The 13,741-nt window shown below is 39.6% G+C and overlaps 1 protein-coding gene across 1 annotated transcript; it reads right to left on the reverse strand.

The window, feature by feature from the left end:
- Positions 1-279: 279 nt before the first annotated feature.
- Positions 280-13,625, reverse strand: TOX4 (TOX high mobility group box family member 4). The gene is made up of 9 exons (XM_008711134.2): positions 13,499-13,625; positions 13,219-13,287; positions 7,166-7,408; positions 6,033-6,293; positions 5,453-5,683; positions 3,874-3,954; positions 2,811-3,554; positions 1,691-1,854; positions 280-1,015 (listed from the first exon to the last, which is right to left on the reverse strand). The coding sequence occupies exons 1-9, from the start codon at positions 13,502-13,504 to the stop codon at positions 955-957; spliced, it is 1,860 nt and encodes a 619-aa protein (XP_008709356.2). The 5' UTR covers positions 13,505-13,625; the 3' UTR covers positions 280-954.
- Positions 13,626-13,741: the final 116 nt, after the last annotated feature.

Here is a 13,741-nt window from a genome sequence, read left to right on the forward strand (position 1 = left end):
GGGACAGCTATTTCTGAAGGTAAGGTTTGAGTTCACTTCAGGTTATCATCATTAGGACTAACATGCTCTAAATATTTGTTTACTCTTTTACAGCTATGTGGCTTTGCTTGTCTGTTTAGCGTATTTCCAAGAAAAATGAGATAAGCACATCTTAGATTAAATTTAAATAAATGCCTAGGGTGTACAAAGAATTAGCCTATATATTATGTAAGTGAAAACACCTCTAGCCTATTTTTAAAAGATATTTTATCAAACACAAGTGAACACAACTTCTTTAGACTTTGGTAAAACCTCTTATATTAAGGATATAGAGTCCTGCCTCTTACACTTATAAACTGTGGTAAGTGCAAGGATGAGAATCACCGACTACAGAAATAACATTATTTGTAAAGAGAAATAAATAAGAAACTCCCACGTGATGGTATTTTCCCTATAGCCCAGGGTGCCTGCTCTGTTGAAAACTTTTGTTCTCAAAGCAATGTATAGGTGTGATAGCAATCGTTCCTGTTTAAGAGATAACCTTTAATGCAACTTTTTATCCCCTTTAAAATGGATGCACACGGTGTTTTAGCCTAGGCTCAAAGCTGAATATTTTCCCATCATTTTAATAATTGTTTAGGCATGTCCTATGACCATTATCCTGAGTTTCCTCAAACAACCCCCCACCAGCACCACCCCCATGTTCTGCTTATTCATATTCCCTTCACCCTTTCCTCTGCTATTATCACTGGTATCTCTGCCTGTACTTGAAAGTAAAAAGCAATTCCAGATTACAGCAAACTCAGCGGCCTTGCTCCACGGTATGGCCCCTACTGAAGAGACAGAAAAGGGGAGAAGCACGAAGGACCATCATGGGTTGAAATCAGGCACTACCAGAAGCCCAGCTTGTTTTTTAAAAAGAGGCTCTTAGGTTCCCCGCAGATAAGTCTTGACTGGCTTGGAGGACAGGAAGGACTACTTCACAAACACCACTGTGTTTGAATTTCTAGAGGCCACCCAGGCCAAGAAGACGTCCCTAAGAGAGAAGAGAGACACATAAACTTAGAGTTACAGCCTAGTCTTTCTGACTTGTGTCTTAAATAGCTTCGTTAAGATGAAATGATGTCACCCAATACAGATATAAGGGCGGTGGGCCTTAATTAAGCTTAAGCAATCCTGATTCACTGAAGCAGATTTGATGTAGGAAATACCAACACTTTCATAGATAGAGGTAAATCCCAGGAAAATTGGGGAGATGGGCAAAATCTTCAGAACTTCTCTTGCCCCAACCACCCACCCCTTCTCCTGCCACACTTAGCACCTTCTTATGCTACTTACCACTTAGCATAATGATTCTCCTCAAATTCTAATCCCTGAGTAGCTGGATTTGCACTAAGGAGAGAAGCTAAACTCATATCCATAGTCACTAACAGCTTAAGGTGTTACAATTTTTTGAAAGAGCATATGTAACTGAACATAATGTAACCAAAAAGCAAAAACTGCTAATGGTATCATCTTTGTCTATGTGGCAAATGTAAGCTCTTTTTAAGCAGGGGAAGCTTTTCTAGTAGCCTCTATAATCAGACATACATACGGCAGTCTAGTCTACCTAAGGTCAGGGGATGCTGATTACATATGCTCAGGGTTACCCGGTTTTCCTGCAATTAACTGAGCAATACATGAATTACAAGAAGGGAAACTGTAAGCTCACCTGCAGTGCTTCACCACACATTCATTGCTGCAGTACTCATTGTCCCAGTCCTTACTCACAACAGGAGGGTTCTCGCAGCCGGACCTCACACATCGAGGCTGGGGTGAGAGTGTCACAGGAGACCCACTCACCAATTCAACGTCCATTTGAGAAGGAGACTCAACCTATGAGAGGAAGAGAGCACCAAAGACGAATTAGATTGCTACTTAACTAGCCTGCTAGTCAAATTAACTGGGAGCCAATGCAGTACCGGGTATTACAATCCTTCACATACAGGGACAGAGTTCTAAAAGTGTCCTTGGTGTCCCCCTCTATATGCAGCTTTAGAACTTTGCCAAGCACTGACATGAAGATTCTTCCAATTAGCGGAATGCTGGCCACATGCTAGTACTCTTCAATCTTATCACTGACTTTATTCCACACTTGAATAATACTCCTCTGAAAAGGTCAAAAGTACAGTGTGAGTAGAGTCTGGTTTACCTCAACTAGGACTGGGAGGGCCAAGAGAGACAAAATATGCCATTAGAAAAAGGGAAAGACCTTGGAGGTTTCATAGTTTCCTGCTGAAGGGGGGTTATTTTTCTTTAAATGATGGCTTCATTAATTGTGGACCTGGAGTCTCAAAACAGACCCATAATTTATTTAAAATGAGTACTGGTGATGTACAGATTAAAACGAGGGTAATTGGCATCTGTTTATGTCTCTTTGGAAAGATTCAATGATATGAATCAATTTTTTTCAAGCTATCCATCCCCCACTTAAAACATCAAGCCAAGCGGCAGAGATGTAGGAGAAATGGAAGAACTTGTATCTCCAAAGTTCAGGATCCTTGGATAGATACCTCTGAAAAACAACTCTATGCTTAGGCTGTATCCTCTCGCATAGAACTGCGGTATGACTTTTGCCTAATTAAGGGGTGGTCTGTCCCAGACCACCAATGTTTCTCACCAAGAACGCTACAGATTATCTTGGGTAGGACAAGTCACAGTCACAGGGAACTCCTGCAGGAACTCCTGGTTGCCAGACATTAAATGCTTGTAGCAACCTCCACTTTTATTGGGTCAACCAAAATAATTCTACCTAGCTACTGGTATGGAGAAAGACTTGAAAACAGGCTCACCTCAGGAACTACATCTGTGATCATCTCACAGATTGTCTCAGGAGAGGTCTCCTCCACTGTATGGGCCTCAGGGCTGTTGTTCACAGGCCGCTCAGGACTACTTTCCACAGCTGGTGGGACTAAGGTCGTCTGCATTTTCAGAGTGGGTGGGGGGACAATCTTGATCTGCAGAGGAGGTGGCTGTTGCTGTAAATTGATTCGAACCTTCTGAGGTGGAGGCTGTTGCATGGCCTGAAGTGGGGGAGGCTGCTGCAGAATGGTCACTTGCTGCTGAGTGGGGGGCTGAGGCATCTGTTGCAGTGGAGGGGGTTGTAGTCGGGGTGGTGGTAGTTGCATGGAAGCAGCAGCTGCTGCCGCTGCCTGCAACACCGAGCGAGTGACAATTTGGGCTTGTTGACTGGGCTGGATAGTGGCTGTACTGGTTTGGCCTAGTTGGATCCCCCGGGAGGTCACCACTGTGGCTGGGATAACGGTAACCATCCCTCCTTGAGACATAGTAATAGAAGAGGGCAACATCTGTTTGGTAATAATCAACTTGGTGATATTGGGCTGACCGCCAGCCCCAGAAGATGCCTGGTTTGCCACATAGGAGGAAAGAGTGGAGTTAACAACAATGGAAGGGGACAGGGCAGGGGGCTCTGTTGAGGCTGGTGCTGGAGATGCTGGGTCAACAGTAGCCATAGGAGGTGGAGAAGGAGTCTGTGACGGTGGCACTGGATCCAATTCTACTGCTTCCACAGTGGCCTAAAAGACACCCCCCCCCCCCAAAAAAAAGTCATTGGGAAATGTACTCTCTTCCCCAGAACATAGTCACTCTAATCACCTCCCAAGAAAAGATACACAGAGTGGAAAAAAGAAAGAAAAGAGCTGTGGGAGTAAATAAGTCCCTGTAAAAGACTGTGGCAAGGTTTATGTTGGAAACAATAGGAAACCTGTTATATACTTTTAAGATTTTAATACAACATAGTATTAATAGGTCCCACAGGTTTTTGGTGGTATTTACTTCTTATAACTGCTAATAAGTAGCACCAAAAATCTTTTTATTGCTGTAAATAGCGCTCACCTGACACTCTTGATTGTCTTTATATGCAGCCAGAGCCTTCAGATACTCTTTCTTGGCAGCTTCAGTTTTCCTCTTATACACCTACAGGAAAGGGAGAGACTGTTGAAAAAGTCCCGATAGTCCTAGAAAAGACTAATAATTCTGTATTATTTATCAGTGAATGACAATTCATCTCAGTTAAATACGGACAACTTTTTAGTGAATACACCTCTGGAAGCTAGTAATGAAGACAGCCTCCATGGCAGACTTTCCAGTGACCATGCATCTGAAAGTCAGCCAATCAGCAAGACTTGCCAGAACAACTACACTTCTAAAGCTAGCACCAACCCATGCCCACTTTTATAATAAAACAAAACAACAACAAAAAATCCAGATCCAAACATTATATAAGATCAATAGTCTGCTTAGTCTGGGATTGTGTCTGATGGGTATACTCTCCCTTAAGGAATGTGGCAAATTATTTGCAATGATGGCCACAAGAATTCCTCCCATGTTGCATACTTTTTCTTCCATCGACAGCTGAAACCTCTTTCCCCTTCCTTTGAATCTGAGATAGCTCTATGAATTGCTTTGACCATAAGGAGGTGGCTGAAGTGAGAGAGATCTTGTTCTAAGTCTGCTATATATATAAGGAAGCCAGTCTAGCCTTTTGAAGGATGAGAGGCCATGTGAATGGGCAGGAATCTAAGCCAACAAGTAGCACCCAAAGTCAGACATGGGAACAGGTCACCTTGGCCAGCCATACCAGCTATCATTTGACTACAGCCACAAGAATGAGCCCAGGCAAGAACATCAGAAAAACCATCTAACCAATTCGCATTATCATGAGAAATAATAAACTGCCACTATTTAGAGCTATTGAATTTGTGGTTTGTTGAGTGCAACAGACAGCTGCTATAAGTTATAAATTTCAGTTTTTTGTTTCATATATTAAAGTAGCAGACTCACTTTGACACAAGACCTAGTGAGTCTAGGGCAATGATAATTCTAGCCATCTTCAATGCTAACTATCGTATATTTACATAATATTACAATTTTCATTTATTTTTTGAGAGCAAGCGAGGTGGGGGTAGAAGTGGAGGAGGGGCAGAGAGAGAGAGAGAGAGGGAATCTTAAGCAAGCTCCACACCCAGTGCAGAGCCTAATGTGGGACTCAGTCTCATGATCCTGAGATCATGACCTGAGCTGAAACCAAGATTTGGATACTTAACCAACTGAGCCACCCAGGCACCACTATTTTTTAAATCCATATTAAATTTAGAGAGATTAACTATAGTTTTCAAGTTTATACTAGGCCAGTGAGAAAACCATAAACTAAACTCTAAATTCAAACTTAGGCTAGTGGATTTTAGAGATGCAATTTACAAAGGAATGGCCTAATTTTACAAATTGGAAAAAAAATGGGGTTTAGATTCAGTGGATGGCTGTAACTTCTAAGACAAAGTATGATCTGTGAATGCTATTAACAAATAGTCGATATTAAATAAGAACAACTTTAAAAAGTTAAAACTTAGTTTTTTATCCCCTTAAAACTTTCTAGGACATTCACTACCCACTAGTCCCTCCATGTTTTGTTCACCTGTTTTTGCTCCTCTCCAAGACTATCCCACATGGAGGCCACAATTTTTGAAACCTCCCCAAAAGTGGCATTGGGATTCTGTCCCTTGATGGCAGCCTGTGTATCACGAAAGAATAAAGCATATGCTGAAACTGGCTTCTGAGGTTCATTAGGATCTTTCTTTTTTCTCTTCTTTGGGGCCTTCTGCTTTTTTCCTGCTTCCACCACAACTGTCTTCTGGCTGGGAAGTTGCTGCAGGGGAGAAAAGAGAATTACAAAAGGGAAGAAGGAAGTATCATGTCTGGAGAACTGTAAGAAAAGGACTTTTATATGGGGGAACTAACTAGGCACATGGATGGAATTTTCAGAAATGCTAAAAAGAGGCAATAGGTTTAAGACATTAGTAAAGTATGTGAGGACCAATTAGAATGGGGATTGGGAAAAGCATTATAAACTGTAGATTGAGAGGCAGGACCCCATACCCAGAAAAGAGCAGAGGAGATGGCAGGGCAGGAGCAAATAATACTGAGTAGGCTCTGTATGCCAAGAGTTTTATCCCAGAATATCATGGCAGATTTGATTTTGGCAGGGAATGCCTCACCCTCCGGAAATCCTCAACACCATCCTCATGAAGTGAACTAGTAGGTGAAGGGGTGGTTGAAAGACGATCCTCAGGTGACTGGGCAGGTGGCAGGATGGTGCCACCCCCTAAGCTCAAACCAAGTTGAGAACTCAGTTCTGACTGATCAATGGTGGTCAACTGGCTATGCCCCATCAAGCCAGATGTCATGTCTGTCATTGGTACATCAATTGTAACAGGTGGGTTGGCACTATACTGAGTTCCTATAGAATGGTCCAAGTCCTGAGAGAAGCAGAAGGACTAATTAAACACTAAATATAAAAAAACACCACTCTTTCCCCCCACTGAATTCAGGACAGTTTATAACCCTTGCTTATCCAGACTGTATCATTGTTTAAAGACTAAACATCAAGTAATTTATATATAAAGTATATTAAGCTTTTTAATAAAGTACAGAAATTATTAAAGTCACTTCTTTGTATTCAAAAGCCTGTTCTAAAATAATGAAAAATAACCAGAGAAGTCTTAATTTTGGACAAGTTAATTTAAAGAACAAATAAATTATTCAGTAATCTGGAGGTAGTGATGACACATAGGGTAAAGAAAAACTTCCTGTACTCTCCTACAATAATGGTTTTTAAAGTTGCAACACACAGGCAATCAAGAGTAAATAATGCCAATGTTAGAGATGTTTGGCATCAAATATAGTGTGAAGATGTGCTACTGATGAAAATGTGCTGGAAGCCCAATACACCGATTTATAACATACTAATCCACAATTAATACATTTGGTTCAGACTGGTTTTGAATAAATCTCTCAACATGCCAGCTATCACACTCACATTTTTTTTCACACTCACATTTTAATCCTAGGATGTGATGGCAATTATAGAAGGGGAACCCCCCCAAATCATAATCATTTTCATATCCGGGTGAACACTGGACATTTTATAATTTTAAATCATTTTCAAGTAAAATTGATTCAAATGATAAATTTCCGTCAGGGGAAATTAAGTCTTTGTTGGTGAGCCTCTAAACACAGAATGAGAACCAAGTAATATTCAAGTGTAGCAGAGAAGAGAGAGTCATTTTATCTCCCCTAACACCACCAAGCTCACGAGCTTGGGTAAGCTTGATAATGTTTTGCCCCTTACCATGGTCAAGCCCCCACTCAGGAGCCCCCCGCCCTGCTCCATCAAGCCATGGGTCATGCCCACAGGCATGTCCAATGTCTGGACCCCATATTGGGCTGAAAAGCTGCCATCCTGAGAGGAGGAGGGGTCTGCCAGGTCATCAAAGTGGCCAACCACATCTGAGACAGCCAGTGAGGGATCAGAATCCAAGGAGATAGGTGGGATTTCAAATTCCTCATCTCCCAAGCTTGGTGTATGGAATGTCTGTAGGGGGAAAAAGGGAAAAAAAGTTAGTGGGAAGAGGAGGAACCGCATACTGCTAAGTGAAGAACATGGCTGGGTACTGGAGTTTCTCAGCGTACCTTTTTTCAGCCTGGATCCTCTTTTTGTTATCAATTTCTTAGGACCTATTTAATTTTACAGATAAACCTCTCTTCCTCATACCCTTGGTCATATGGCATATACAAGGCTGCCAAAATCAATCACAGTTTTCAGTTTCTTATCTTTGCCATCTCAGTTGTCCTATCATGCTTATTGTTCTAATGAGTGACTCTTTCAGCACTGTTAGTAAGGACCCAGTCTTTATAAACTGTTTTGCCTATGACGCTTAAAAACTCTCCGAAGATTCTAATAGACAGCAGTTATTCTGCAATACACCTGAACTATCAGACCATAGAAATTCACTGTCAACCAGACAATCATACTTTTGACTACTGTTTTTAGGTTCCTTTGAAGCAAATCCTAAAAAGTACTGTCATGGGAATGATATCCTCTTCTAAGACATCTACACTTAAGAATTCTAGCTTAGAAATCATGATGTTAACAACAATTAAGATTACGATTTGTACAGCATTTTTGGAAAGCCCAACAATGCCAAGATAAGGTTAATACCGAGGAGAAAAACCTTCATAAGAGCTACAGCCAAAAGGCAAACTGATTCTCTAACATTCCTAGTCTTGCTCTAACAGAGCCTTTTCTGCAAGAGAGGAAGAAAAAGATTAGCTTGCTATAAAACCCAATTCCTTCCTCTGAATTCAACTACAGTAACAGACTCTTACTATACTGAATGGGTCTACCATTAATGGAGCTAACAGACCAATGTCTGAGCTAAGATACATTAAATGCTGTGGTTCCTTTTTGACACTAAAAAACTAAAATGGTGACATCTGCAGCAAAAGCATTATAAATACTTGCAAGAGACTTTGGTGTCAGGTCTGGATTCAAGTTCCAGCTCTGCCACTTACTAAAGGACTCTGAAGGGGTTTTCCTCATTTATAAAATGAGAGTTCTAACAGTACTCTCCTTATATTGTTATTTTGTTTAATAACTATTAATCATTACTATTAATGATAATATCCTAATTATTATTAACTTGTGACCCGATAATCTATAATTATAGATAATTGGAATTTTAGAAACTTTAAATTCAACCAAACTATCACATTGCAGAGTAAATATCAACTGATTGAAGATCAAATTCAATAGGTACCCACATTTTCCCCCCATGATTAAACGATGCATTAAGAGTTCCTCAAGGTTATTATAGACCCAGAAAGGGTCTTGTTAATATCATTTTTATTTTTTTCTGTTTGTTTTATTTAAGTAACCTCTCTACCCAACGTGGGGCTTGAACTCACAACCCCGAGATTCACTCACTCTTCTGACTGAGCCAGCCAGCTGCCCCACCATTTTTATTTTAAAGAAGACATTGCTAGAAAGAAATTTCCAGCTAGTAGAAACTAGGGAGAAAAAGAAAGTATGTCTGTGAAATGCCTAGTCTCTCTGAATCACTTTGGCAAACTGAAAAAAAGTTTCCCAGAAGAAAAAAAGATATGTACTTAGCTTCATTTCTACATTTTCCTCCTCCAAGATCCTTAACATGGTAAAAATTTGGTAGTTATCTGAGATGTAAACATGAGAGTGGCACAAGGAACATAAGAACAAGCAGTTCTTGATGGGAAAAACTAAAAATCTCCCAACAACTGAACTTTTCTCAGTACACAGCTCATAATTCTTGCATGAAAGTTCTGAACTTCAGGTCCATGACTCTTTCTGAAATTTGAGTTTAGGTTCATGTGAGATTTTTCAAGAAGAAGAGTACAAAGACTTCTACCAAATTTTCAAGCAAATAAAGTTATGGGGATGGGAAAAAGGATCAGGGGAAACATTTACTGTACTAGATCAATAGTTGTATGATAGTTTTCAATTTTTTACAAGATACAGATTGTTTTGACAAAGCAAAAGATGCCTATCCTTTTCTGCTTAATAAAAGACAGCTCTGCCAAGATATGAAAATGATACTATTTGTTAAAGAGAACGGAAAAAGAGTAAAAATTCATATCCCAAACAAGCGACCAGTGTTCTGTAAAGGACTACCCCTCATAAACCATCTGGAGTGCTCTCATGGACTACACTAAAAAACGAGACATGCAGAGATTCCATTGTATCGCGTTAACAAGGCATTCTTTCTGTGCACCACCCCCTGGGAATGTGGAAACAGCTTTGTTATTCAGTATCCATAGCTTTCATGTTGTTTTTTTGGGGGGGGGGTTGTTTTGTTTATTTGTCTCTTCCCTAAGTAAAAAAAGTAAAATAATAGCAATGATCAAGAATACAGAGGGATAAACTACAGGCTAGAATAAACACAAGAGATTCACTCTAAAGCTCTTTTCCTACCACAAATAATCGATAACATTAATTATGGGGAAAAACCAATAATGAATATCTAGTTATTTTAGTGGATCTACTACATAACTAGATCATACTCTACCACATATAAAACCAAGATAAAACTGTAGCAAATATTCAGGTAAAAATAAGTGATTTCAACCGAGAAGGAGAAAACAGGAACATGATGTAGCTACCCTCTCATTCAGTCTTCTTTTCCTTCTCTGTTAAATTCATGGGCCATTTTGAAGGAGGAAACAATTTGGGAATTACAGTTTATAAACAAGGATGCTCAACTATTTAGAGAACCAAAAAATTAAAAAAACAAAACAAAACATGTTTCTCTCTTCTCCTGAGATTTCCCCATGCCAAAACATATAACCCGGTATTTCTTTAAATAGTTTGTGTAGATTACTCATTTTAAAAAAATTTATTTTAAACCAACACTTATTTACTCACAGTACACTGGTACAATGGATCCTTAAGATAATTCATTGTTCTTAAAAAATGCTATGAGTGAAAAATTTTAACTATTCAGCCTGAAATAATTAACTGGTTCTAATATAAAAAGTACTTTTTCTAATAAAAAATAGGCATCTTTATATTATTTCCTGAAAGTGCTCAAAGCACAGTATCATTGTATAAGAGCCAACAAGAATGAGGAAAGCAGAAAGATTAAACTGTCTTCAAATAGAACTTCCCTGTCTCAAGTAATGCTCTAACAGATCCTAAGCCCTCCTCTCTGGATACTTACTCCTTAGAAATTTTTAGTATTATTTCTTACTTAGGTATAACTTAAGTGCACAAATTTAAAGTATATAGCTCAAAGAATTTTATATCTGTAAGCATCCAATTAACCATTACCCAGATCAAAGATACAGAACATTTCTATCACTGTAAAATAATTTGTCATATTCCTTCCCAGTCAGTACTCTCCTTTCGATAACAAGTATCACTATTGTGATTTCTATTACCATAGTTTCACATTCCTTATATTCATTTAAAAAAATGAACTTAAATAGTGTCTACTCTTTTATGTCAGGCTTTTTACTCAACGATATATTTTGGAGATCACCCAAGGTACATTTATTAGTAGTTGAGGTCTTTTTTTATTGCTGTGTAGTATCCCTTTTTACAAAAGTACCAGTTTATAGACATTTGGGTTATTTCCAGTGCTTAGCTATTATGAGTAAAATTGCTGTGAACATACATGTTTTTGGTGAATATATAAACTCATTTCTCTCAAGTGTACATCAAGGAGTAGAACTGCTGGGTCATAGGGTAGGTAGGTATATGTTCATCTGTAGCAGATACTGCCAGTTTTCCAAAGTGATTGAATCAGTTTACACTTTAATCAACAATGATTAAGAGTTATCTACTTCCTTGCAAAATCTTGTGATTGTCAGTGTTTTTAATTTTAACCATTCTAGTGGGTATACAGTCATGCTCATTAATTTTAACTGGCATTTCCCCAATGAGTGATTATGACACTCTTTCATATGCCTAATGGCTATCTGGATACCCTCTTTTGTGAAGTGTGTGTTCAAATCTTTTGCCCATTTTTAAACTGGATTCTTTTACTCTACATAAATATTTGATATATCCTGAATATGTGTCAGATATGTGTTAAAATATTTTCTCCCAGTCTGTGGTGTACCTATTTAATTTTTTACTGATGTCTTTTGATGAAAAGCCGTTCCTAATTTCAATGAAGTCCAATTTTTTGATTTTTTTTTTTATGATTAGTACTTTTTGGACAACTATCTTTTTTCTTGCAAGAAATCTCTAAATGTCACTCTTTTTCTAAAAGAAAAAGTTAAAAAATATCACCTTTACCTAGTTCTAAGTTATATTGGGGGTGGTTCACAATAAGACCAGGTGCAACAAAAACCACAAACCAACTGAAATAAAGGTCAAAAAAAAAAAAAAAAAAAGATGGGAAGGGAAGATGAAGTTGTAATGAGAAGAACTGTTAGCAACGACAAAGACCTAAGCTAAAGGAAGACACTGAAATTTAATTGTGAGCTTCTTGGCAAAATAGTTTTGTTTTTTTAAAAATTTCTTCAAGTCATAAAAAAACAAAGGATAACTCAAACCTGGAAAGTTTCTTGATGAGACCAGTGTGAAATTTACCACACTCTAAATTTAAATCTGATTCAGAAGAAATTGGCAATGAAGCACATTCATGTGGATGAGGCCAATGTGAGATTTACAACACCCAAACAATGAAATTAAACCATGGAGATATTCAGAAGAAACTGGCAATGAGACTGGAAAGCATCAAAGAGATTTAGTTTTATATCATTTCTAAATCTGTTGTTCATTTGAGCCACACTTTCCCCTCCTTAAGAGAATAACAATAACCAATAATGGCAATAAAGAAATCAAACTAGCAACTGTCCCTTTTCAATCTAATTCTCATTCACGAAAATATTAAGGTTTAATACAGGATAAGCCTACTCAACAGCAACTGAGAATTCTCAGGCCAAAACAAACAAACTAAACAAACAAAAAACCCACTAATGCAAGTGGTTAACATCAGTTTTGGGCGGGGGGAGTACTAAAATTCTCAAAAAAAGACATCCTAGGCTCAAGACTAGTTTTTCAAAGATCGGGAAATTTATTTTTTTTCTGTTCCAAATCTTTCTATTTTGCCCTGCAATCTATCTAAATCTAAAATCTGAACAAGTGATATGTATCTATATTATGACAATATTTTAAGGAAAGCTTTTTCACAAATACTAAAGCACCTCATCATAACCATTACTTCTACTTCACAACATCATAAGAAACTATTATTACAGCCATTTGACAGCGAGGGAATCTGTGACATATAAAAGTGAAGTAACCTGCCCAAACTCTGAGTCACTGGCAAACAGAAACACATGTTGTACTCAACTCCATGTTTTCTGGCAACTATTTCCTTTCATCCTGTCACTAGCAAAACAAGCTTGTAGGTAAACATAACTACTTTTTTTTTTTTTAATCCTCGAGTAGGAAGTTTAAGTGAAACAAAGACCCTACAACAGAGCTAGTTCCAAGAATGAACACGTTTACAGTTAACCCCTTAAGTACTCCTCCCTTACCCCAATTTCTTTAGCTATAGTATTTCCTTCCCGCTGTGATGCCCATAGATTGTTGTAGTTATTTCTCCCCAATGAAAGGAAACAATTCCACCCTGTCTTCCAGTCCAGAATCACTCTGAAATGGGTTAGTTATTTCCAAAGTCCTGCTTTTCTGATGACAGCAGCTTCCCGGGCCTTCCCCTTAGTCTGCACAGGCTATGGAAGCAGCTGCCACTGTTCTCTAAACACCAACCGTGGCCCCTGGTTCCCAGTCCCCGGCCCGGGCGTCCGCGCTCTCCTCCCCACCGCCCTCCCCCCACAGCGTCGGCAACTCGTGCTCACCTCGGCCCCTGACAGGAAGGGGTGCGAGGGCCCTGTGATCGTCAGGTAATTGTCATTTCCTCCGGGAAACTGGAAACCAAAAGAAAGCCGCGGGGATAAGTTAGGGGGAGTAGGGAGTTAGCAAGGAGCGACGGATTCTGTCCCCGACATTCTGACAACACTCCCAAACCCCGCTCTCTTCTCCCCTCCCCTCAGCCGCCTCTCCGCCCGGCTTCCCGTCTCTGCTTCCACTCGGTAGGCCGCGCTCTCTCGCCAGCCTTCTTAACGCTCAGGTTCCTACCTCCATCTTCACACAACGGCTACCACCGACTCAGTTCCCTCATCGCTCCCACCGCCCCCACCGGACTCGAACTGCCGTCACTTCCGCAAGGACGCGCGTCGCTCTCCGCTGATTGGAAGGAGAGCCGCGGGGCTGTTGCCGGGAAGGCCGAGCGGACGGAAAGTGTAGCTACCGCCCCCTGGAGCTTGGTGGGATAATGGCAAATAGAAGTGTTGGAGACGTCCAGGGAGGTGCTGTGCGAGT

Source organism: Ursus maritimus, unplaced genomic scaffold, assembly GCF_017311325.1.
Source record: "Ursus maritimus isolate PB19 unplaced genomic scaffold, ASM1731132v1 scaffold_36, whole genome shotgun sequence".
In the NCBI taxonomy this organism is placed as follows: Eukaryota; Metazoa; Chordata; class Mammalia; order Carnivora; family Ursidae; genus Ursus; species Ursus maritimus.